This window comes from Leptidea sinapis, chromosome 45 (assembly GCF_905404315.1).
Source record: "Leptidea sinapis chromosome 45, ilLepSina1.1, whole genome shotgun sequence".
NCBI classification, from domain to species: Eukaryota; Metazoa; Arthropoda; class Insecta; order Lepidoptera; family Pieridae; genus Leptidea; species Leptidea sinapis.
Genome location: NC_066309.1, coordinates 4,714,823 through 4,742,368, shown reverse-complemented (window position 1 = coordinate 4,742,368; position 27,546 = coordinate 4,714,823). Strand labels below are relative to the sequence as shown.

Below are 27,546 nucleotides of genomic sequence, written 5' to 3'. Positions count from 1 at the left end.
CTCTCAAGTTGAACCAAACTGCACTCCATGGAGTAATCCCCATTAAAATCCGTTCCTTAGTTTAGGAGTCCATCGCGGACAAACAACGTGTCACGTTATTTATATATATTAAGATTTATACCTCTAGATAAACTATGAAAGCAATGTCACAGTAGTAAGAAAAGGTGTGAAAATGTCAAAAAAAAATGGAAGTTGACAGTTAACACAGTGGTAACAGTTGAAAAAAGCAACCTTAGAGTTTCTTGCTCGTTCTTCTCTAAGGAAATCTGCCTTCCGAACGAGCTGTATGAAAGAATGACATATTTCAAGTCTAATGTAATTTACATACGAAAAAAAATATTTTAAATTTGATTTCATTTGAACCTCTATTTTGAGCAATGCACGCACACTAACACAAACTAACGTCCAAATGTTACTAGACCACTTTGAGTCTCGTGCCAGCGAGGGCGAGTCAATATCTCCTGAGGATGCCTCGTGTAGAGACGAAACTCGAATTGTTTGAAGACGAATATTGGCGGAATTAATACTCAAGAATACTCGGAACATTTGGATAATTATGGATTTCCGCAAAATAACGCCTACTTCAATAAACAAACAAACATACATATCGCGAGTGTAAGTCGTAGCTTGTCACGCATAAAGTAATAAACCTGGCCTGTTTTCATCGGTTGTCTCTAAAGGCTCTATCTGGACGTACAAATTATCTAAAAATATTTTTTTCTTATGAAACGAGACGAGCAGAACGTTCAGCTGATGGTAATTGATACGCCCTGCCCATTACAATGCAGTGCCGCTCAGGATTCTTGAAAAACCCCCAAAAATCCTGAGCGGCACTACAACTGCGCTCGTCACCTTGAGACAATATGTTAAGTCTCAAGTCTCGTTTGCCCAGTGATCTCACTAGCTACGGTGCCCTATATAAAACACTTATATAATATTTAAGAGTCTACAAATTAATATTTAAAACGAATAATTGCAAATTAAAACAATTCTTGTAACGGTATCATTCAACTCTGCAGGTTAGAAGTTTTCTTAAAAATATATAATATGGTAACACACAGCGTTCCTCGCGCACAGTTTCAAGTACACAGGTCCCAGGTGGTGTTAAAATTTCTTACTTAGCTTGTTAATAGTCCATAGTCCATCAGATGATCTAGATATTACATCAGTTGAGTTCAAATTATGTATTTAAAATGTAACGAATATAATATTATATAATAGTATACTGTGGTATACTCATAAATATTTTATTCTACTTTTTTTTTACCAGTGGGCGGCTCCTTTGTACAGGATGCCGGCTAGATTATGGGTACCACAACGGCGCCTATTTCTGCCGTGAAGCAGTAATCTGTAAACATTACTGTGTTTCGATCTGAAGGGCGCCGTAGCTAGTAAAATTACTGGGCAAATGAGACTTCATATGTCTCAAGGTGACGGGCGCAATTGTGATGCCGTTCAGAATTTTTGGGTTTTTCATGAATACAGAGCGGCACTGCATTGTTATGGGCAGGGCGTATCAATATCCATCAGCTGAACGTCCTGCCCGTCTCGCCCCTTATTATCATAAATACACAGGATGTCCCAAAGTTATGGGACATGAAGGGAAAGTACCTTAAATATCGAAGATAGGCTATTTTACTGAAAGAAGACTATGCTATTTTTAAAAGTTAGTAATTCTGCATTCAAAGATTTTCTAAAAATTACTTGCCTCGTCTGGGAATCGAACCGACTTAAATGTAAAAAAGAACCCCTACTTTTATGATGAGAAACGAAAGAATGGCCAAAAACTAATAACTCTTCTTAAGTAACATAGTATTTTAAAAGAAAGGAACAACGTAAAATGAATGTTTTCCTACTTGGATTGGTACGAATGGACCGATTAGATGGCCGGCCATATCCCCGGACCTTACATCATTAGATTTCTTCTTTTGGGGATATGTGAAAGATATGCTATACAAAAAGCGATACGAGAACGTGGGCGAGTTACAAATAGAATTGTGCCATATCATATCGAGTATTCACCATAAAATGATGAAAAAATAAAATTAAATCAACAGGCAGCGGACTCATTAAAAGATTGGCGATTTGCGTAAGACAAGAGAGATCACATTTTGAGCATTTAATTAATTAATTTACAAAAAAAAATTGTAATACTAACAGAAAGTAGTCAATTAAGTGGTAATTGACTACTTTCTTTTGAAATACTATGTTCCTTAAGAAGAGTTATTAGTTTTTAGCCATTCTTTCGATTGGCATCATAAGAGTAGGAGTGTTTTTTTTACATTTAAGTCGGTTCGATTCCCAGACGAGGCAAGTAATTTTTAGAAAATCTTTGAATGCAGAATTACTAACTTTTAAAAATAACATAAAGTCTTCTGTCAGTAAAATAGCCTATCTTCGATATTTAAGGTACTTTCCCTTCATGTCCCATAACTTTGGGACACCTGTATATGTGGGAAACAGCTGTATGAGTTTTTTTATGTATGGCAAATGTAAAACCCTGGTAGAGAGAGACTTCCACTTAAACAAATCGATCTCGATGAAAAAAAATTTTAACAAAAAAACAACCGACTTCAACAACTTTATCCCAAAACAATAAATATAATAATCACTAAAAAGTATAAAATAATTGCGTATTTTTATACAATCTAATTAATTAATCTAATTCTACTTACGATTATTGTTATTTTTGGAAACGGTGTCCTTCCGCCGCGACCCGCTCTCGCCTCTCACCTCCTCACGACTCAAGCACATCTCACCTATAACTATGTATGTATTTACAAACCTATCTTGGATGACACTGACTCCAAAAATTCTTTCTTCTTTGGCATCGTTGTGATTTGAAAATCGATGAAACGAAAAAGCGAGACAGTATAAATATGACACATGAATTCATAAGATTTAACGTGGAAGAGAATGAGATAGGAAGCATTATACAGTCTTTTGGTACCAGGCGATCATAGATGAAGAAGAGATTTTCTTATGTATGACGCGAGTATACCTTGATAATATATTCTGACGGAATATATGCGGTCGACGTATTACTACATAGACACCAGGAGAACATAAATATGGTAGCGGTGATAGTAACGTCTTTCATAATGGTTGAAATCATGTGTCATCCTAGCAACATGTACAAGACTTCATATGCAGTTTAGAGGTTTCACTTCTGACATGACGTGTACTTCGTACGCCATTTTTTAGTTTGTATTTATGTGTTATTTAATTTATGTAATTCATTAGATAAATAATGTACCAAAAATTTTAATAAAGGTTTAACTATTTTAGAGCATGATTAGTAGCGGCAATTAGTTTGATGGATTATAATATGTATGTCGTCTATCGAATCATTATTTAACGTCTGTAATATGGGACAAGTGATTAACTCAATGAAATATGTAGGGTTGTACTCAGTGTCAAAAGTAATGGCAACATTATTATTAATTATGCTCCTAAGAGCTTATAAAATTTTTCAATCTGTGTGAAATCTAATTAAAAAAACTTATTTTTAGATATAGTATATATTGAAAAATGATTTTAATATTCTTCTTTTATTGTATTTTGGCTTGAGTGCATGAGGGAGTGTTGATTCCAACACTCATGTACGGAAATGAAAGTTGGGTATGGCAGAAGAAACATGAAAGCAGAATAAATGCAGTTGAGATGAGAGCGTTGAGAAGTATGATAGGAGTTAAACTGAGTGACAGGATAAGAAATAGTAAGATGAGGAAACGTTTTGGTCTAAAAGAAGATGTTGTGATAAAAATTGAGAAAGCTGCTGAGATGGTTTGGCCATGTCGAGAGAATGAATGAAGAACGATTGATGAAAGAAGTGTATAAGGCTAGTGTGAATGAAAGTGTTGGAAGAGGTAAACCTTGGCGGACGTTTCGAAACCAAATCAGGGACGTCTTGAAAAAAGGCTAGGTCAAGAGTGCCCTAAACCGAAGAGCATGTATGAAAGGAATAATGAAAGTGGACGAAGCGAAACAAGTAATTTTGAATCTGCTTAGTCATATTAATAAGTTATATTTATTCGTTTTTAAGTCTTTTAAAATATTTTCACTGTGTTCATTTAATTTATAGCATAAGTTGTGAGTTGTGACGTATTATTAAGTGTTATTAGCATTAGTTGTTAACCTTTGTGGGTTTTTTTAGACCTAGTTTTATATCGGTATATGTACCTAATATGATAAATAAATATATAAAAAAATAAATAAAAAAAAGTATGTAAGGATCGTAGCAAGTGGTAAGAAGTGGTCTCTGCCTACCCCTACGGAAAAGAGGCGTGATTAAATGTTTAGACTTTAACACTCCTGAGATGCACTTATCTAAGAACCTACTCAAATTCAAAGAGGAATTATGTAGAGATTGAAATATCGTTAAATAAGGTTTATTCGTTGAATAAGGTCCGTTATCCAGAAGGCGTCTCAATACTTAAACCGTGTTCAAGTGTGTTTTGTCTTTTACGTAGAGTTAAGAAGACAGTGACACAAAACCTGCAGCGTGAAGCGAGAACATCATCATCATCAGCCGGAAGACGTCCACTGCTGGACAAAGGCCTCCCTCAAAAATTTCCACAACGATCGGCCCTGCGCTGCCATCATGCAACGTATTCCGGCGATCTTGACCAGATCGTCGGTCCATCTTGTGGGGGGCCTACCAACATTGCGTCTTCTCGTACGTGGTCGCCATTCGAGGGCGTAAACTGCCCCAACGGCCATCTGTCCGTCAACCTATGTGGCCTGCCCACTGTCACTTCAGTTTCGCAATCATGTCGGTAACTTTGGCTCACCTACGGATCTCCTCATTTCTGATTCGCTCTCGCAGGGAAACTCGGAGCAGTGCCCTCTCCATTGCCCTCTGAGCCACCATGAGCTTACTCATAAGCTGCTTGTAAAAATGACAGATAATGGTGATGTAGGTCGTACCGCATGCACATCAAATCATTCTATGCCCATATCACCAAGAGATGTAATAATGTCTCATGCATCTTACACCAACACAAGCAATATACCTAACTGGATTTGCCATGTGCTTCCCCGGGTTACAAAAAATATAGGAAAGTCCCAGGCCCAAGGGACACCCTTAGACCAGGGACTATGGGCATTTACCAGTCAGAGGCTTCTTTGCACAGGATGCCGGCTAGATTATGGGTTCCACAACGGCATTTTTACTGACGTGAAACAGTAATATGTAAGCATTAGTGTTTCAGTCTGAAGGGCACTGCAACTAGGGAAATTACTCTGCAAATGCGACTTCTTCGAATGCGTCCGAGCGCAATTGTGTGCTGCTCAGGATTTTTGGGTTTTTCAATAATCCTGACCGGCACTGCATTGTGGGCAGGGTGTATCAATTGCCATCAGCCGTTCTGCTCGTCTCGTTCCTTATTGGCATAAAAAAACTGGAACACATACTCGGTGTTTTGCAACACAATAGGCACAGTATACCTTGAGAACTGGAAATCACATCAATTTACTTCACTTCCGAAGTATTGTTAGGTAGGTCATCAGATAAGGAGCATTGTGTGTTGCTACAGCCACGACCGCTGATATTGATCATTGCTAAAGGTTTATTATTTCACCCTGCTTCTATATGTCTGGAAGAAAGAAGAGTCTTCACTCTCATAACACTCTTCATAAGAGTGTAAATGGCATTTCATTTAAGATTTTAAATATATTTGCTATTTTTTAAAGTGATAACTCTCACTTCTGTGATTAATTACACAAATTGAATTTAAAAACAAAATTTATGAACGATGCGGGACTCGAACCCACCACCTCTCGCGTTCCGTGCGAGCGCTCTTCCACTGAGCCTATCTCAAGTTCAAAAATCTTGATATGTTTTCGTTCAACTCTCAGGTTGTGGCTTCATCTACAGGATTTACTTTACAGTCACCTTTTACCTGCTCAACCCCAATATTTGCATATTAGGAAATTGCCTTGAGATATCGATGTCTAAAAAAAATTTTATTTTTTAGAGTGATAACCATCACTTTTAGAATCTATCTTAGATATCTAGAGATCTTAGGAAAACAAAAATTTGTTTTTAAATTTAATTTGTGTGTTTAAGATTTTATCGATTGGTTTTACGAAGAAGATAGTTCTTTGCAAAACTCATGTGGAGAAATCCTTAGCATCTAGACGGTCAGGCTGGTGATTGAGTTCATAGTGTAAAAGGATTGCGAGGCCGCGAAGAAAGAAGTCAAAGAAGGCTCCAGAAGCTACTAGGCTACTAAGCCCTGATTTTTTTTATGGAATAGGAGGACAAACGAGCGTACGGGTCACCTGGTGTTAAGTGATCACCGCCGCCCACAATCTCTTGCAACACCAGAGGAATCACAGGAGCGTTGCCGGCCTTAAAAGGCCTGATAAAAGCAAATGGTTTTTGCGTCACAATTGTCTATTCCTTTTGTTGTATTTTTTTGTTATGGCAAACTATAGTAGTATAAGGCATAAAAGGCGTAAAAGGCATTTATTAACCGACTTCAAGAAAGGAGGAGGTTCTCAATTCGTCGATATTTTTTAATGTTTGTTACCTAAGATGACGACTGGGATCAAAATTTCCAAAAATAACAATACTTTTAAGTGCATATTATATTTATTGTTTTTGAAGTCGGATGTTTTATTGATAATTTTTTTTTTCTCAAAATTGATTCGTTTAGAATTATTTTTGATGTCATTTCTAGTATACTACTACCGCTTCGGAAAGAAATGGCAGTCTGAGAGAGTAAAAGCGTCGCAAGAAAGTCTCCCAGCATTATTTTTTTGCGCTCTCATTGTACTATCATTGCTATTGCTATAAAATTATCATAATATCATAATAATCATAATCTAAGTGAGAGATATCTTATAGACAACAGATGCACTTGTACTGTCTGACTGGCTGATCTAATGCCAACTGTGACTTTTGCGTCGGTTAGCCTTGAATCAATTAATCACCGCCATTCATTCACATAGTTCGACGGACAAATTTCCGGTGGGGCAGTAAAGTACTCGAATGGCTCAGTTTTGCCCCAATTCTTACAACAATACGAGGTACTTTCTGTAAGGGTATAAAATATTTTCGCAAAATAACCCCTGATTGGATTGAATTTCTCTACATTTTATGTTCTTGACCAAGAACGAATTTCTTCTCAGTCTCCTATCTCCATCTGTATAATATTATGTATTATTACTGTCCACCAGGCTCGTAAACATATACTTAAATTATATCGCAGGATAATATGCTATATATCAATTAAATGTAGAACACATATTTCCTTACACTATTCTAGCTCATCACATATGGACGTAAACGTAAACTAGCCGTCAGAAACAGTAAATACCTTTGTTCAGTTTGCCTTTGCCGTCCATTGCAGGTTGAATACAATATCGACCGAATATTATAATACATTCTATGAAGTACATGTAATATATAAAATTCTCGTGTCATGGTGTTAAACTTTGAACTCCTCCGAAATGGATTGACCGATTCTCATGAAATTTTGAGTGCATATTGGGTAGGTCTGAGAAATCCAGTTAAAAGGTCCACACAAGGTTTTTTGATATTTTTTTAAATTTGTTTGACTATGAGTCAGCATTAAAAAATACATACAACTTCAAATTTTCACCCATCTACGATGAACAGTTACTTTTGTATCGCGATTTTAATATCGGCAATACAACGTTTGCTGGGTCAGCTAGTATTATATACTTTTTATGTGTAGATAGACTGTGACAGCTGTGATAACGTCGAAAAAAATGTCGAGGTTGACAGTTTAACTCTATTTTGAGAAATGCACGCACACTAACACTTGTTACTTAGTACTTTCTTAGCATATATGTTTTTTTTCTCTTGAGGCGAGGTTTTCCCAACACTTTAGGTAAAAATCGCTCGAACGTAAGTTTCGATAGGTACGCATCGACACGGACGAACCGAGCGATGCGGGTCAACGACCGCCGACCCGGAAGGACCGCGTAATATTTTTTAAAACTCACAGTTGCGCTAGAGTACGAATTACTGTGATATTTTTATGCATTTTTGAAGTGAATCTTTTTTATCGACGTATGAGAGAAATGTTATATTACGCGCAAAATTATGATTTCAACATTATGGACATCGTTAACTTTGTGAAAATTATTGAAGCATGTGGAAGATACCTGTAATTGTTTGTTACATTAAGTATATTTAGTCTGTATTATAAATATACTAGCTGCCCCGACAGACGTTGTTCTGTTCATATTAAAAAAAAACTCTTACGGAGGGAATTTCGTAAAATCCGTTCTTAGCTGACCTCTACTCGGTGAAAAGAATATTCCTACCAAATTTCAAAAGCTAAAGATAGCTCTAATGGTTCCAGAGATATCGTGATGAGTGACTATATACGTGGAAATCTCTTAAATATATATATATATATATATATATATAGATAATGCATCAATGTAAACAAATGTTGGTATTTCTAAATAAATAAATAAATGAACACAAAGTGACATACAAATCGCGAGTGTAATTACACTAATTTATGTATTCAAAGCTTGTCACGCGCACTAAAGTAATAAACCTGGCCTGTTTTCATCGGGTGTCAGCAGCTCTATCTAGACTTATAAATTATCTAAGATTATACCAATTATTAATATGTAACTAAGTTGGTTACAGAAATGAATTATTATTATACTGTGAATGTTTTTATGGAACTGAACCCCTCATAGAAGTAGAATCCTTAAAGGATCACTTATTATATATCAGCTGTTCGTCTGTCTCAATCACTTTACCTCGGATACGTCACGTAGAGGAATCAAGTTAAAATTAACTGTGGGAGACTCCTATAACTTTTTACCAGTGGGCTTCTTTGCACAGGGTGCCGGCTAGATTATGGGTATCACAACGGCGCCTATTTCTGCCGTGAAGCAATAATGTGTATACATTACTGTGTTTCGATCTGAAGGGCGTCGTACCTAGTAAACTTACTGGGAAAACTCGACTTAACATTTTACGTCCGAAAGAGACGAGCGCAATTGTAGAGCCGCTCAGAATTTTTAGGTTCTTCAAGAATCCTGAGCGGCACTGGATTGTAATGGGCAGGGCGTATCAATTACCATCAGTGGAACGTCCTGTTCGTCTCGTCCCTTATTTTCATAAAAAAAAAACTTCAAATACATCCGTCCTTTTGTTTTTTTATTGAATGTATACAACCACAGAACAACTGTTCTGTGAGGACAACCCAGCATTCGGATTATCTATTGTGTGAGTGATTACCACCACCCACTCTTTTATCAAAAAAAAAAAATCAAAATCAAAAAATCAAAATTTCTTTATTTGTACACAGTCATTTACAATCACATATGAAACTCTCCTGGTAGATTAAGATAATCTGTGTTAGGAGAGAATCGCTCATTGCAAGTTATACAAAACAATATTAAAAAACGACTCTTGCAACACCAGAGGAATCAGTCCTCGCAGGCCTATGGACTTGCATCCCGTGCCACTAAATAAATTAAAAAATAACAGTCCTCGCAAAGAAGCTCACTCAACAATTTTGATGTACTTACGTCAAATATAACACCCTGAAAATGGAATATGCAAACGTGATTAGCTTTGATGTCACCTTTGATGTTACAAAATAGCATAGGCTGTTGTCGTCACATACAATACACAGTAAAACAATTTTTGAATTGCAAGCTGTTGGATTAAAAAACGATTGGTCGAGATTAAGTGTCACACAAGACAATTTATCTGGGTTATTTCCGAATTAACCTAATTACAAGTATTTTTAAAGCGATCGTAACTATGATTTACATACGCTATTTCTGTGTTATATTTACTAGTTGAAGAAATTAATACCTGTTTTAAATAGTGTTCTAGTAATAGTGAAATATCATTGAAAATTATTGTACAGGTGCCAATATCATAATACATTGATAATTGAAATAATCATATTCATTCCGTGATTGAATATCAAATATTCTTAAAAAAAAACATTAGTTTATGTATGCTTAAGCATCTGGTGCCAATGGTGTGAAAACAATATTTTAAGATTTTTTTTCTGTTTATCGGCTTAACTGCTTGATTGTGCTTGCTATTTTTTCGGCTTCACTGATTTGAGTTTCACGTGTTTATTGTGGCAAGTTTTCCCTAATTAATAGTTTTTTTTAGAGGCAGAGCGATTGCTGGTTAAATAAAACAACTGCTGGCGATTCTTGGGTAATATGTGGAATATATGTTATCTTGATTCAGGTACACTATATTTATACAAAATCCTTAGAACTAATTAGCAAATTACCATTCTTACAGGCTTATATTTTGACTAATAGTTAAATGTCTCATTAAATTATAATTAAGAATAATAAAATGTGTGCAATCTCATTCTAACACTATAGCTATCGCAGTAAATCATGTCATGACGCATTCCACAACCTCGAGTATCGACTTACGACGCGAGTCAATGGCGTGCCTCATTCATTCAAACTGAATGACAGTCGACAGAAACGTCAATGTCAAACGACTTTAGTAGCGCGCACGCAATCATTCTGTGAGGCTGTATACAGCGGAGCATTCGACTGGTCATATGAGTATAACTGCTGTCTCTGAGAGAACGAGACGATCCTTGTACTTCGATGAGATGACTGCTGGTGATCGGCATGATTCTATGACTTGATCTACAGCATTATTAAACGGGTCCTATCAAAGCTAATATTACTATATATAAAATAGGTAATATGATATTTTAATAACGCTTCATTGTGTGTCTTCTACCGCATTTATCACGTTGAGTGTTCCGAAGAGCTGCTTAACCTGATTCCTGCCGCCGAATTCGACCTTCGCACGACACGCCACAAGTTAGGATATCATCCCCACCATCTGGATGTGTGTCGGTCCTCCACAGTGCGGTTTTCAAGGAGCTTTCTTCCCCGTACTACAACGCTGTGGAATGAGCTTCCTTGTGCGGTGTTTCCGGGACGATACGACATGGGTACCTTCAAAAAAAGCGCGTACACCTTCCTTAAAGGCCGGCAACGCTCTTGTGATTCCTCTGGTGTTGCAAGAAAATGTGGGCGGCGGTGATCACTTAACACCAGTTGACCCGTACGCTCGTTTGTCCTCCTATTTCATAAAAAAAAAACTGTAATACGCTATTACGGCTTATATGCACCAATTATATTTCTGCGATCTATAATTCTTCTAACGTTTTACGTTAAAGGTTAGGTATTAGGCATCTTAATTGGTGTTAATTGTTACAGGTACTGCTTCAGTTTCATTCTATTCGTTTCTTAAACAAGAGAATTAAGGTTAACGCTGAAATTAAAGCGGTCAGATCACAAGCGCCCGCTTTTAATATATATCTGTGGGAATTTTGAAAGTACTGCAATATAGATATTATAAAACAGTCGAGGTTAGTTGACGTGCTTACCAATTAATATCGACTACATGTCCAATTTGGCTGTATGAGCTTGAACCCTTTGCCTGTTCTATTAATGGACGAATATACAAAAATATCCGTATATAACCTAAAATAATCACCTACCAAGTTGATCCACAGTATGTATCTGAATTCTATTTTTTGTGATTAACGTTGACGAGCAATCTTTTGATTTTATGTCAATAAAATATTTTTGACTTTATGACTTTAATAGTTGTTAAATATTATTTCGTTCTATTTATCGTCGTCTTCAAAATACTTATAGTAAGCAGGATGATAGTATAATGACGTTCTTTACATCAAACTAAAGATCACACCATGGCCTATCACTGATCTCTTTAACGATAACATGAGTAGATACTTAGTGTTTGATAATTAATATAAGCGTCATTCTAGTAGAGTAGAGTTAAGTGTCCTAGTTGTGATGCGAAGATAAACTTAAGAGTGTCAGTCCGTTTTATAAACCCAGGCTTCACTGTTACCCATTTTAATAGTATAAGAAAATTAACAAATTCCATTACACACATAATTTATTCATTAAATAGCCAGGTAGTAATCGCTCTATATATTTTTTTTATGACAGTAAGGCACTAGATGAGCACGAAGTTCAGCTGATGTTAATTGATGCGTCCTGCCCATTTAATGCAGTGGCGCTCAGGATTCTTGAAAACCCAAAAATTCTGAGCGGCAATACAACTGTGCTCGTCACCTTGACACATAAGATGTTAAGTCTCATTTGTCCAGTAATTTCACTAGCTACGGCGCCCTTCAGACCGAAACACAGTAATGCTTACATATTACTCCTTCACGGCAGAAATAGGCGTCGTTGTGGTACCCATAAGCTAGCCGGTATCCTGTGGTGCAAAGGAGCCTCCCACTTCTATATGTTGTTTGTTTATTCTTTCTTCCTACTACTTATACTGATCGGCACCATTCGGGAATAATCCTTACCAGTATGTAGATAGTACATACCCACACATATGTATTATATTTGTGTGTTTAAAAGTTACGCCTGGGTTTAAAGGAACTGCAAAGTTTCTTTGATAAAATTGCGTGAACCAAAAGATGTAACTTCTATGCCTTGAATTATTATTTTCGTTTAAATATTATCACTGTTATGAATCAAATTAAGTCACCATTATGTTAGTCAATGTAATACCGGGCTCTTTCAGATTACAATTCGGTTCATTCATCACTCACAGATTTTCATTGTGACGTCGTCATGGAATTAGAATCCTTATTATTATAAGGCAAGAGATATTAACCGAGAAATACAAGAAACGGTGACATACTGGTGATTGCACGAAAATTTCATAATGCATCCTACGGAAAATGTAGCTATGTCATGTGTATAAAATATTTAATAAACTCCCTCCAAGCTTACGCGTATTACCCGTCCAACGATTTAAAAAGGATCTTTTTACATGGCTTATAGATAAATGTTTTTATTCCATAAATGAAATGTTGACACAATAGGTTAAATTAAATTGACTTTAAAATATATATTTATTCTAGTCTTTGAATAATGACATTTAAAAATAATAATTATAATTTAAATAAACCTAAGTGCTTGATGAAATATAGAAATTGTTAATGTTAAATCAATTATAATAATAACTAAAATTTTGTTAGTAATAATTTTGCATGCCAGAAATGGCCGATAACATTGATACATTAAAACTATTTACACCCATTGTTACATGTTTTCTAGCAAAATAAAGGATTTATTTATTTATAATTTCATCGTGTAGGTGTGAATCTGGCCTTACTAATATCATCAAAAAGAATGAATGGAATACGTAGGTGTACCGTGTATGTTTCTGGATTCTGAATAATGAAATATTTTTATTAATAATGCCAAATATTATGGTTTTGACGTGTTATTTATTACTTTCTAAGAATTTTTCTTCACTATTTACACATTTTTGCATTTTTGGAGACATTCCATGAAACAGTTAAGTAATCCAGTCTTCCTGAAAGACGTATTAAATACCTCCCTCTTCAAGGCTTGTTAAATTCTTTTATTTGCTTAGTATTTAAATTTTGGCAATTGAAATAATTCATAAGGGTTATAATAAAGGGTTATAATTCATAAGTTAAGGTCCGGACTGTATGGATAAATAGAGAACTCTTAACGCATCCAGCGTTATTCAGTTCTACATTCGAGGCCTTTAAAAACTCATTCGTCACTTTAGCGGAATGGGAGGACGCATACTCCGCGTGATGTAAGACGACTTAGCTGCGTGGATGTTTCTCGCAAACTTTTTCATATATAGATACTGCAATTACTTTACTGTCCATTCGTTTCAAGCATTACTGTACTATGATTTGCTGGTAAAATAAATATCATTTTGTTACCAATGCTTCGAATATTTTAAGCTTTCATAGGCAAATTATCAAAAGAAAGGATTCTTTCAGCTGGCTTTGTCCTTTTCGATCAAGATAATGTCCTCAGGTGACAAGTTTTTATACAGAAAATGACATTCTTCCTGACTTAAGCCACTGCGAAAATCAACAAAAGAATCCTATTCCATTAAAAAAGGACTGACAAAAATTCTATACACAAGTGTCTGGTGCTTTGATCGCCAGAAATCGGTTTTAAAAAAACGAACATTCAAATGTTTAGAATTGATGCATTTAATTTTAATAACGTGTAAAAAGCATTTTATAAACACTTTTGAAATTCGAGGAATCTGTGAAATATACGGATAGAAGTGATTATATAAATCCTTTTCAAACGAGAGAAATCGGTGTAGATGATATTTTTAAATGGAATCAGTATAAATGATGTGTAAAAGTTATTATAGTAAATATTGAACCTTTTTGAAACAAGAAGTTTCATTTGCACTCTGTTAAGGAAAAACACGATAGATTGTATGAAAACTTTCAAAATCAAATTAAGCTATGCTTATTGTTCTATACTCGAAGGTAATTGTGAGTTCCGATAGTGCAGCAGGTATCTTGTTACGTTCGTGCCGCCGCTGACAGCTTTAGATTGCCTGCCACATAAGCATAGCTACATCTACCATAGGGCACAACATGCAAGACCATCTATATTGGATAATTTATGCATGTTATGCAACTTGGTAATAAGTGCTGTAAACTTTGGCATTTGATACATGATGTTACAATTAAAACAAATCTTATAACTATATCTACAATACTATGATTACATAAAATTAAAACAATCTTTACGGGGAAGCGTACTACTACGTACTAGTAGCTAAGGTGATCCGTTGACCGAAATAGCTTCCAGCGCTTGGGATTCCTCATTCTAGTCGCTTTATTGAGGCGCGAAGATAGTACTTTGTACATTCTCCGCGCCTCTGGGCCCCAGGCGCCAAGTTTATCGACACCAAACGGCACAAAGATGTTTGACTCACTGAGACCGATATATTTGCGACGCTTGCTGTCTTCAGCAGTCGGAGCAGCATTGTTACAATTTAATTTGATATCATTCACAAATTTAAGCATCATAATCATCATTATAACCGCTCTATAGTGATCTATTTTTGGAGGTTGGCCTCTTCCCTCTTCAGACCAATCTTGTGCCTGATTCATCCTGTCAAGATGTATTCTACTATTGTGGTCTACGACTATAGGTCGTAATTCAAAGATTTTTCATGTCCATGCCAATCCACGCCATACATACTTTGAAATCGCTTTTGCTTACAAAGTGCCCTTATTCTGAGTATTGTATAATCAGGGGGCGCGGAGGCATCCTCGCCAAGACTTGTTCAAGATATTAGGCTTTCCTCACCTACGAGTAGAAGCGTTGCATCGTGTTTTGAACCCGAATGATGCTTGAGGATAAGTGATAGTTACTTAAGATTGGTGTCAGTCACTATCTATTAACTTTCTTGGAACATATTCGATTTTTTCAAAGATGATTATTTGGTTGACCTTTTTTTAAATGCAACGCTTGCTTAGGGCATAGTGGCATATTATCGCCACGGAGATGGAATAATATGGATACACGATTAAAATGTATTGCGTGTAAATTGTTTTCTTAATAGATGAATTGATTGTTATTTCAGATGAGAACATTTTTTGTTTCATAATTGTTTGCATAATTTTTTATTTTAATTTACAATTTATTGAAATTATTTTGGGATTATTATTATAGTAATTACAGAACCATTAAAGGTAAATTATTAGAGAATTGTCATCGGCACGGTCACAAATTTTTGTATGCATTTAATTATTATGATCGGAAATTATAAGTACTACCATGACAATATGTTGCTGCACACATGGTCGGTAACTACAGATATTTATTTGCCCTCATGTTATATCGGCTGTTCCCAATATTCAGTATCTCTTACTTGGGATAAAAATCGTAGCTATCGTTGACTTTTCTATCCCAACAAACTTATCCGATGGTCACTCACCTTATCCGTACACGCTGTCTGTCAATGGGACGACGTATAGCTTACCAGAGTTAGATGTTTGTATGGAAATTTCAATTCACGCGTCCCAATATAAGGCGATACGAATGACTTATCGGGTATAAATATGTATATATATACTTACTTTCTTCCTCGTACCACGAAGCTGTGGAATGAGCTTCCTTGTGCGGTGTTTCCGGGACGATACGACATGGGTACCTTCAAGAAAAGCGCGTACACCTTCCTTAAAGGCCGGCAACGCTCTTGTGATTCCTCTGGTGTTGCAGGAGAGTGTGGGCGGCGGTGATCACTTAACATCAGGTGACCCGTACGCTCGTTTGTCCTCCTATTCCATAAAAAAAAAATATTGGGACAGCTTCAAATTACTGACAGCTAGTAACTGACAGTAGAAGGTATTGATATTTATCACTATGTGTAGATTGTATTTTGGGAACGGCAGACACGGCAATTATATGTGTCAAAGTGCTGCTCAAAAGAATAAAAATTAACTTATTTATTAAATCAAATGTTTCAAGTTTATAAAATTTCTTTTATCTCTTCTAAGCAAAAATTTAACGTGTATCAAGTTTTTAAAAACTTTAAAATATTGAATAGAAGCTTGTTTATAGTATTAATGATATTACTAACGCTCTTCTTCTCTTAATTCCTCCAGTATCAGTATATTTGTTCATCCCTTTTCCTTAAATAGCCTTATAGAAATCTCCCAATACAACAAACGCACAGCAGTAGTAAGATTTTTAATAAAACACTGTATCATAAGCAACATAATTTTATTATCATAAATAATTCATTTTCAATTATCAATTCTTTGAATGGACGATAATTTTATTTTCTAAAGGCCTAAAAGCGAAAAAAAATCACTTTTTGGTCCGTCCGTCTGTATGTCTTTGATCTGTGTCAGATCTCGGGAACGCTTGGAGGTATCGAGTTTAAATTGAAACGATATACTCAGGTCTACAGTCTCTTGAAGCTGTAAAAAAATCAAACTTCTAAGTTAACAAAAAGATACGGTGATTTATGCCGCATTAAACGTATATTTCGACACTCTTAAGGAAATCAAAATCTAAACGATATTTTCCGTTAACTTAAGTCTTATACAACAAGTATAACAATATATTTGTAATTAAAACACCAGTGGGAGGCACAGATGCCGGCTAGATTATGGGTACCCCAACGGCGCCTATTTCTGCCGTGAAGCAAAAATGTGTAAGCATTATTGTGTTTCGATCTGAAGGGCGCCGTAGCTAGTTAATTTACTGGGCAAATGAGACTTAACATCTTATGTCTCGAGGTGACGAGCGCTATTGTATTGCCGCTCAGAATTTATCTGTTCTTCAAGAATTGCATTGTAATTGGCAGGACAAATTTTTATCAACTGAACATCCTGCTAATCTCGTCTCTTAATTACATAAAAAAAAATTAAAATTGTTCGAGCCGAGGTGGGTTTAGTACGACTCGCACTACGAGACGATAGTATAATACTTCTATGTAGCCCATAACATAAATGGTACAATGTTTATTTGATTTTTCACTGGAATTTAATGTCTTAGTTCGTCATCCGTCTCTACGGCTTCGCAACTATGATACTTGGAGGAGGTGTCAGGGCAGCTATCTGCTATTGAAAGATCATCGGATGATGCTGCAGGGGCTTCATTTTCTGCAAGTGGAACTAACTCCTCGTCTGCTTCGGGTAACGATGATGGAATACCATTACGTTTGTGAGGATTCGGTGAGCTGTTCAAGTTACACCAGTAATCTGTATAAAAAGGATTAGTTTAATAAATATAACAGGTTAGGCAAATTGTGATAAGTGACTAAATCTATATGTTCTGCTTTAAGCCTGAAAGCTTAGACCATTTTTACGGTTAGATAGGAATGTGACAGCTGTGAAAAAGTCGAAAAAAAAATTGAGGTTGACAGTTAACCTCTATTTTGAGCAATGCACGCACTCTAATACAAAATGATATACAAAACGCGAGTATAAAAACGTAGCTTGTCACGCATAGTAAAGTAATAAACCTGGCCTTTTTATCGGCTGTCTAGCAGTAAGAGGCTCTATCCAAACGTAAAAATTATCTAAGACTGAAAGAATAAGCCTATCGGCACACTGGGGTTTTGGTTTCGGAAAATTGCCAATGAAAGTGAAAAACTGTTGGTTATTTTTACAGCAGAAGAAGGCAATTCACAGCAGTGACGCGTAAAGAATCAAGGTTCGGGGAGAGCTTCCTCTAACGGCCGTTCCCAATATAGTATCTACAGATAGAGATAAATTACTACCTTCTACTGTCAGTAATTAGCTGTCAATAATCTGAAGCTGTCCCAATATACCCGATAAGTCATTCTACGTGAATTGCAATTACAAACTTCTATCACTGGTAAGCTATACGTCGTCCCGTTGACAGGCAGCGTATACGGATAAGGTGAGTTACCGTCGATAAGTTTATTGGGACAGAAAAGCCAACGATGGTTACGATTTTTATCTCAAGTAGGAGATAGACTGAATATTGGGAACGGCCGTAAGCAAGTTGGTATAGCAAGTTCAATTTGCCAGTTTTAGTGTCTATTAGAATTCTTATATTCAAATCCCAACACATTTTCCTCCATTCAGAGAATATAAATCTGTATTATCTATCTATATATAATAGATAAAAATGAATTGCTGTTCGTTAGTCTCGCTAAAACTCGAGAACGGTTGGACTGATTTGGCAAATTTAGGTCTTGAATTATTTGTGGAAGTCCAGAGAAGGTTTAAAAGGTGAATAAATAGGAAAATGCTGCTAAATTAAATAATAAAAACAACAAATTTGTTTTTCCTTTGATGTGTCCATACATAATTTCTATGATAGAATTTATTGAAGCACGGTTTGACAGTTCTGCTGTGAAAAAATTTCATTACGACAGCAGGGTGCATATTTTACGAAGTAATTTTTGATGTTATGATATATTATTGACAAATTCATATAAAAACATTATTTTATCTATACTATTATAATATTATAAAGCTGCAGTGTTTGTTTGTTTGTTTGAACGCGCTAATCTCTGGTACTACTGGTCCGATTTGAATGATTCTTTCAGTGTTGGGTAGTCCATTTATCGACGAAGGCTATAGATGTTTTTTTTTCAAAATTAGGGATCCGTAATATAATTGCTCTTTTGTAACACAAGGTGTAAAATCGAAAACCTATTTTTGCGTGCGCTGCAAAAACTATTGACAATGGAACAAAATGATGTACAGGCTATAATATATGCAATATTTTATTACTTATAAAACTATCGCGTGAATTATACTTTATATGGCAAAACAACGTTTGCCGGGTCAGCTAGTTTATTATATACAGAACAACGTCTGTCGGGTCAGCTAGTATTATAATAAAACTACCTTTTTGTTTTTGTTGCAAGCATATCTGGGGTGATAGAGTATCTGAGCCCATTATATGATATTTATTAATAGATTCAGATATGGCTAGTGAAGTTTCCCAACAAAACAAATAAATTATTTGCCTCATAAAAACAAACTCAATAACAAAAGCATTTATAAGTTGCTACATACTTATACCAACATTGATGAAGTGGAGTATGCTAGGATTTCTTAAAATAAACAAGACTCACACAGACAGTAGGCTTATATGCAAAAGACGTATAACACAAACAACCGCCTTCAAAAACACTATTCCAAAACAATAGACATATATATATATAATGTGCACTAAAAGTATAAAAATAATTGCGTATTTTTATAAAATCTAATTCTAGTTACAATATACCCGATAAGTCATTCTACGTGAATTGCAATTACAAACTTCTATCACTGGTAAGCTATACGTCATCCCATTGACAGGCAGCGTGTACGGATAAGGTGAGCTACCGTCGATAAGTTTATTGGGACAGAAAAGTCAACGATAGTTACGATTTTTATCTCAAGTAAGAGATAGACTGAATATTGGGAACGGCTGTAAGCAAGTTGGTATAGCCAACGTAAAGACGTATAACAAAAAAACAACCGCCTTAAAAAACACTATTCCAAAACAATAGATATATATATAATGTGCACTAAAAGTATAAAAATAATTGCGTTTTTTTATAAAATCTAATTCTAGTTACGATTATTGTTATTTTTGGAATCGGTGTCCTTCCGCCGCAACCCGCTCTCGTCTCTCGCCTCCTCACGACTCAAGCACATCTCACCTATAACTATGTATGTAGTAACAAACCTATCTTGGATGACACCGACTCCGAAAATTACAATAATCGTAACTAGAATAAGATTAATTAATTAGATTGTATAAAAATACGCAATTATTTTTATACTTTTAGTGCACATTATATATATTGTTTTGGAATAGTGTTTTTGAAGGCGGTTGTTCTTTTTTAATTTATGATTTTTTGTGAATTTGAAGTACACTAACTAACAATTTATCTAAACATGTGTAAATTTACTAAATTTTTCAATGCAGCAATGAACATAAGTACTTTGCAATTATTTTATAGACAGTGTTCCGTTTCTTTGTCATGGATTCCGTAATCAGAACCTAACGAAACTCTCACCAAACTATGTTTGAAGTATATGCTTTCCATTAAAAAAAGAATCATCGAAATCGGTTAGCGCGATATTGAGTTATTCGTAAATTTATCATCCACTTTGCTATACTTGCATTGTATAGCAAAATTTAAGACTTTTATGGTTTTCTCATGGATTCCACTGTCAGATCTGGAATAAAAAAAATCCGACGAATTGAAAACCTCCTCCTTTATTGAAGTCGGTTAAAAAGCACAACAAATAGAATGATATGATGCAAGAATTAATGTAAGTGACAGTACTACAACTATGACGATAAGATGAAACATATCGTAAATACTGAATAATTGTTATAAAAAATATTTTAATTTTAGATCTTATAACTTGCAATTTAAAATTCATTCATATTTTGTCTATACAGAAAATATTCATGATATATTTATTTCCTTTCGATAGTTAGAAAGACTTTAAGATCCGATTTTCCTAAAGCATTTCAAAAGTTGTAACAAAATTTCAGTCAGAGTACACTGCGATAAAAAGAAATGCATTGTTGCTTAGTTCCCTTTGACACAGCAAAAGAAAACTGGAACTCTTGAATTCGTTAAGTTTGTTTAATAAGTTGGATCCAAGGACGATATTGACGCGCTCTACCGGCTCATGGCCAATGATTTGATTGAATTGGTCGCGGTCTGAATGCTGCCAAGTATAGGGAGAGACTTGCGACAAATACCCCGCAATTTATGTCGTACGATATTTCGCGACACTGCCAAACACATTCTTAACAATTTATTATGCAATGAAGCCGGAATATTTTATGGTTCATTGTCCGCGACATTACTCAACTGAGCGCAATTTATGTTTCACTACAAAATGTACTCTAGCCAACAATAGGCAATTAGGGGAAGTTAATTAAATAAATAATGAAATAACTCACATTAACTATTGATAATTAATAATTTACCAAATTGTGCCACATTCGGACATGTTGTGGCGTGTATGTAATGGAAGTAATTAGCATAAAGTTATTTAATTTAAGAGGCAAATGATTTTTAGGGATTCAAGTCAAAAGTGGTCAAATGAAAACTAAACAAATGATTTTGTTACACTGTCTGTCTATAACAGGTAATAAAGTGATAGTGAATTTATTTACTGGCAAGTATTGTATACTTATTGAGGTAATAATATGTCTTATGATACCAGAAATGCTATTCCTGTATAGCCGTGTGATTAGCTATCCTACCTACTATGCTAGAGAGTCTTCGAATCCCGGTAGGTGCAAGCATTTATATGATGAATATGGATGTTTGTTTCCGAGTCATGGATGTTTAAATGTATTTATGTAAGTTTAAGTAAGTATATTGTATTAAATATATCATTGACTTGTAACCCATAACACAGGCTATATATGCTTAACTTGGGGCAAGATAATTTGTGTAAAAAGTGTGTCAATATTATTATTATTATTCCAAATAAATTATAAGCCGCAACTTGAAAACAGGGGGCCACACCCATAGAAAACTGAAAAATAAGAACGGGTTCTCACACATAACAATAATTCAGATGTTGTAATATTTTATTCTGTTTAATAGTACCTAAGATCAGGAACGTGCTAATCTATGCTAATAAATGGAGCTAGTTTTTTACTTCGGTTTTAATACGAAAACTACTGAACCGATCGGAATAATACTTAAACCATAAGAGTGATGGTATGTGGATATGTTGGTGATAACTTATCCAGAGCCTAGATACTTTTGATTTAGAAATATCTATATACTAGCTGACCCGGCAAACGTTGTTTTGCCATATAAATTGTTTTGATCTTTTCCTTGCTAGTTGATAAGAGATGGCGCTAGTTGTATTCATTAGTAACAATCACACTTCTTTTATATTTTGTATAATTCACACTATGGTTTTATAAATTATAGCCTATTTGTTATTCTGGTGTGTAAGCTATATTATTGTAAAGTTTCATCAAAATCTATTCAGTAGATTTTGCGTTAAAGAAGTTCAAACATACATCCAGACATACAAACTTTCACATTTATAATATTAGTAGGATTTGCAATACAAATTTTTCAGTCAATTATATAACATTAGATTTAAGAATTGATACAATGAGTGAGCGCGGGGACCTTAATTTATATGGCAAAACAACGTATGCCGGATTGAGCAATTGTTCTTGATAGTGCCTTTTAAAAATATAACCGATGCTGTCTTTTATTTATAATTTTAATTCAACGCCGCAAAGAGGTCTACGCGCGACCATTACGTTATTGGCGCATTACCGCTAAAGAAAGCTAATTTTAAATAAATTGTGGTATGAAAATCTCATTCTAATGTTAATTAACATTTTTTTTCTCAATTTCTGTTATATAAATGACTACAAATATAAGCTTATTATATTTGTATTTTTTTTTCTTCGTGTAACAGCTCTTATACTCAATACGATAAAAGTTAACAAAATTCTAAAATTTTGCATTCTCTGTTAACTTAAAAAAATATTACATGTTTCTTAACAGAGACAACGATTTTAGCTGTTAGGACAGAACACTAAAACGTTATTATTTCGTCTCAAATCAAGGACAATAGAGATTTCGTAATATGTTTTATTATACTCACTGGACCGTTTCTCAGGCGGAACCGGCTGAACTGTGGTGGGAGGCGGTGCTCTCATTGAACGCAATTTCCTCGGGCTTCGGGCGAGAGCGTGCGATATACTTGGCAACCGTATATCAAGATGGGAGCCTCTCTCTGTAACGATCTTATTGTTCATAGCGTATAGCTTGGTGGTTATATCTCGCGCGATCAATGTCGTGACCACGCAGGCTAGGTACGGCTCCTTTACGAATAAATACTCAAGTGAACTACGCTGCCAGTACACGTAGCGACACGATGAAGCTGCTACTATAGACACCTGAAATAGTTAAATAGCGTTACCTAGACTTAATATTATTAAGATTAATATTAACTTAAGGCGACACTAAGTACCAGCGACCTTGAACGATATGAGTTCACGGCTGCCGGCCCACCATGTATGTAAAGCCAATATTTTCAAAATTCTTGCGTGGAAAACGTAACATTTTAACAGATGCAAACAGTTTATATGCTTACAATCCTCTTACAAGCAATGAATAACTTTTCTGGGAATAGTACTAAACAAATGCATCATGCCGGCAAAAAAACTTGTTTTACTGCAAAGAAAAGTCGTAGGTCAAAATAGCTCTGGAGTTTTTTATTATACCAGTAGCCAGCACTAGCAACCTACAAGTAAGACTTAAGGGTATGTGTAACAGGATTAAGTAGTATTCATAGCTGCAAATGCCTTATTTTCACAACAAAACTTGTCTAAAAACACCTTGTTTGCGTGTTTTCTGCTTACTCTTCGCTTTAACCATTTGGAGGCTCCTTTGCACAGGATGCCGGCTAAATTATGGGTACCACAACGGTGCCTATTTCTGCCGTGAAGCAGTTATGTGTAAGCATTATTGTATTTCGGTCTGAAGGGCCCTGTAGCTAGTGAATTTACTTGGCAAATGAGACTTAACGTCTTACGTCTCAAAGTGACCAATAATAATAATATAAAGTAATTGAGTCTTTATTATTAGGTCTTCAAGTCACGTAGCATCGTTTGGTTTAACAATCCACGTCATTGTCAGTCTTGTGGTTGCTGAGATCATTATACAAGGTTGAATGCTTCCAGCATCGTAACTAAACAAACTATCTAACGAGATATCACTAGATATTCCCAATGAAGCTATTAGTTATATATTTCTTATCAACCCTGATTTTGAAGCCGGATTTAAATTACTCGATGTAGAAAGCCTTGCCTTATAAGTGTTTCTGGTGATGATATTAGTTATTTATGCAACTGTTGTGTAATAAGGGGTATTAAAACACGACTGCAGGTTTATATTAATTGTATTTATATCATAATAGTATTATATGAGTGTTTTAATACCTAATTATGAACAGTTGCATACAAGACTTTATCTACACCCATAATATGAATCCTCAATAAAAGATTTTGAAACAGTTACCTTACTGCTAACATTGATAAAGCCAATGCTAGTTTGTTCAACTAAGTTTAGTACAACTGAGTTTCATTACAACACTCGTTTTGATGTAATGGTTATGAGGACGTTGGGTGTTTTAATGTTGGCTTTAAGCTTACTGTTTTAGAATCTTTAATAGAGGATTTAAAGCATGGGTGTAGATAAAAAAATAAAGTCAACTTCGATACAAAAGCTTTTGTAGCACAATGTTGTACTTAAAGGTTAAATGTATTTGGATCAGGTACACGCGCCGGCGTGTTTTACGAGACGTGTCGGTGTTACCAACCCCATTCCAATGACCTAATTGTAATCTGATAGGACCTCGTAAAAGCCCAAGTGGCTGAACCGAAGAAACTGGGTTAAATATCGGTGAAGTCATAGCACTTGGTATTTTCGAATACTCTACGTTACCAGTTAAAACGGAAACTAAAAATATTGGCTCGCAATTTGTATTAACCTAATTTCGTTCACTTACAAATTGGCAGGAAGATTTATATTTAATTTGCGCAAACAGATTAAGACAATTTTATGATACAGTCGTTTATTAAGATTAGTAACAACGAGTTTTATTGGGACAGTCGTTGACTGAGTTATATTTAATATATGTGATGTTCATATGGAAAAAAAATACGTTTTGATGAATTTAGCAAGTACCTTACATAAACCTTGTATTTATTTTCTTAAGCTATAGTTTACTTAAATTTACATCGTTAATATTTGTTTGAGACAGATTTTAACATGAACTTGACGTACTGTAATCATTTGAAATTGGAACTTATAAATACAGCCAATAGAATGTCATTGAATACAACAGTATTTGTAAATTCCTACAATTTTAACAGTAAAATAAGTAAATAAGCAAAAAAATTTGGTGAAAAAAAATGCAAAAAAAATTGTGTAACATACAAGGACCTCTCGCTTTACAATAACAAACTTTTTTGTTAATCAGACTTTTTTTATGGAAAAGGAGGACAAAGAGCATACGGGTCCCCTGGTATTAAGTGATCACCGCCGCCTACATTATCTTGCAACGCCACGGGAATCACAGGAGCATTACCGGCCTTTAAGGAAGGTGGTATTCCTAATTCAAACTTATTGAAAATTATTTTATACATTTTAGTTTGGTTTTTTTGAAACGTTGATAATTTCGTAGCACCAATATTTTTATTAAAAGACAGTAGTAGCTATCGAAAATTGAAACAGACATAGATTATAGCGAAGCTTCATCGGCACTTGATAAGAGTGGAAAGTTTGAAATAAATCACATTCAAAATATTCCTTACATACAAAGTTACATACCAAGCTTATAGGGGCTTAAAATATAAAACTTAAAACTTTTTATTGGCAGAACTCTGCGATGATAGGATAGCCCACAAAAACAAAATATTTTTTTAATGAAAATAAGGGACGATACTAGCAGGACCTGCAGCTGATGGTAATTGATACGCCTTGTCTATTACAATGCAGTGCCACTCAGGATTCTTGAAAAACCCAAAAATTCTGAGCGGCACTACAATTACGCTCGTCACCTTGAGACATAAGATGTTAAGTCTCATTTGCCCAGTAATTTCATTAGCTACGGCGCCCTTCAGAATGAAACACATTAATGTTTACATATTGCTTCACGGCAGAAATAGGCGCCATTGTGGTACCCATAAACTAGCAGGCATCCTGTGCAAAGGAGAATCCCACATTTAAGTGAGCATGACGAAGTTTGGCACGGAAACTCAACCAACTAACAAAATAAGATGTGTATAATTTAGTATGTAACTAGCGGTCTTAAATAACATGATATTCGGTCACTAGTTAGTGTATTTGAATTAGTCTTAAGAGTTATATTTTAATCAATTCTTTGACAAAACATTAAATAGATCAATAAATATTTATTTTTAAAGTATTTTCTAACGCCAAATAAAATAAAAGATCTCTTTATCGTAACCCTTGTCACAAATCGCATTACAGAAATCGCGCGAAAATCATCAGGAAAACCGTGAAAGAAAAGTACAAAACGAGCAAATATGAGCTCACGGAGAACGGGCTTCAAACGTCACACGGAATAGCGAGCATAAATACAAAAGGAATTAAGGTCACCGCCCACTCTCTTAGAAACATTTACGTGGCTACTCGTTCGTGTATTATTGAAGTGAAAGCTTCTTTAGACCTTTGGGCACTTTTAGGTAGGAAAAACATCGCGTCACCGAAATGCTCATGACTAGCGCACGTGATAAATAAATAGTTAGGCCTTTTTGGATAGGTGTGATCTGCTTCACGATAGCAATAGGCACCGTAACATATATATAGCTAAGTATATTTGTGTGTTTAAAAGTTACGCCTGGGCTTAAAGGAACTGCAAAGGTTCTTTGAAAACTTCTTTAGCCGCTTGGGCACTTTTTGGTAGGAAAACATCGCGTCAACGAAATGCTCGTGACTGGTGGAAGCGATAAATAAATAATTAAAAATATAAATATGAGATTTTGTGAGTTCAGTCACCGAGATGCTTATAGCAGTGTATCTGTAGCTATACAGCTGACGTATTATGACCATTAGTGATGTGTATATCTTAAAATTGTAATTCAATGGATTTAGTGAGAAGTTCAATTTGTATATGCTGTGCATTGTTGAAATAGTGTTTTTGTTTGATTAAAATATTATTGAAAATAAGTTATAAAAAAGATGTGGCGTCGTGGGACACCAGGAAGGAACGAAGTTCCTTCGGCTAATGTAGAATCGACACAATTTGTAAAACAAAAATCGTGTTCAATTTTATGTAGGTTTTCTTGATTGACATGACATATATTTTAAATACGTAAAAATAATAAATATATTAACACAGTAAGTCATTTTCATCCTTTAACATCAATAGTGTTCAACAGGCAACATTTAAAGTAAGTAAGAAGACATTTGATAGCCTTTCATGTGTAATATTGATTAGACTTCTAAACAATTTGTTATGTTTTTAAAATGATAACCCTCACTTCTAGGATTAATAACACAAATGAAACTGAAAAAAAAAATATGAACGATGCGGGACTCGAACCCGTTCGTCCGACCTCTCGCGTTCCGTGCGAGAGCTCTTTCCAACTGAGCCGACCGTTCGAGTGCCACAACCTGAGAGTTGAACAAAGCATACTAGATTTCATAAACGATACGTCACTAGACTTTTTTCACTT

General features: G+C 35.1%; 1 protein-coding gene across 1 annotated transcript in view; it reads right to left on the bottom strand.

Annotated features, from left to right (window-relative positions):
• Positions 1 to 16,561: 16,561 nt before the first annotated feature.
• Positions 16,562 to 27,546, bottom strand: part of LOC126977494 (popeye domain-containing protein 3-like) — a 28,131-nt gene continuing 17,146 nt past the window's right edge. Inside the window, exons 7-8 of the mRNA XM_050826338.1 lie at positions 22,944 to 23,238; positions 16,562 to 17,564 (exon numbers count right to left, since the gene is read on the bottom strand). Of these exons, the coding sequence (XP_050682295.1) occupies positions 17,347 to 17,564; positions 22,944 to 23,238 (513 nt within the window). The 3' untranslated portion in view covers positions 16,562 to 17,346. The remainder of the gene's footprint in view (positions 17,565 to 22,943; positions 23,239 to 27,546) is intronic.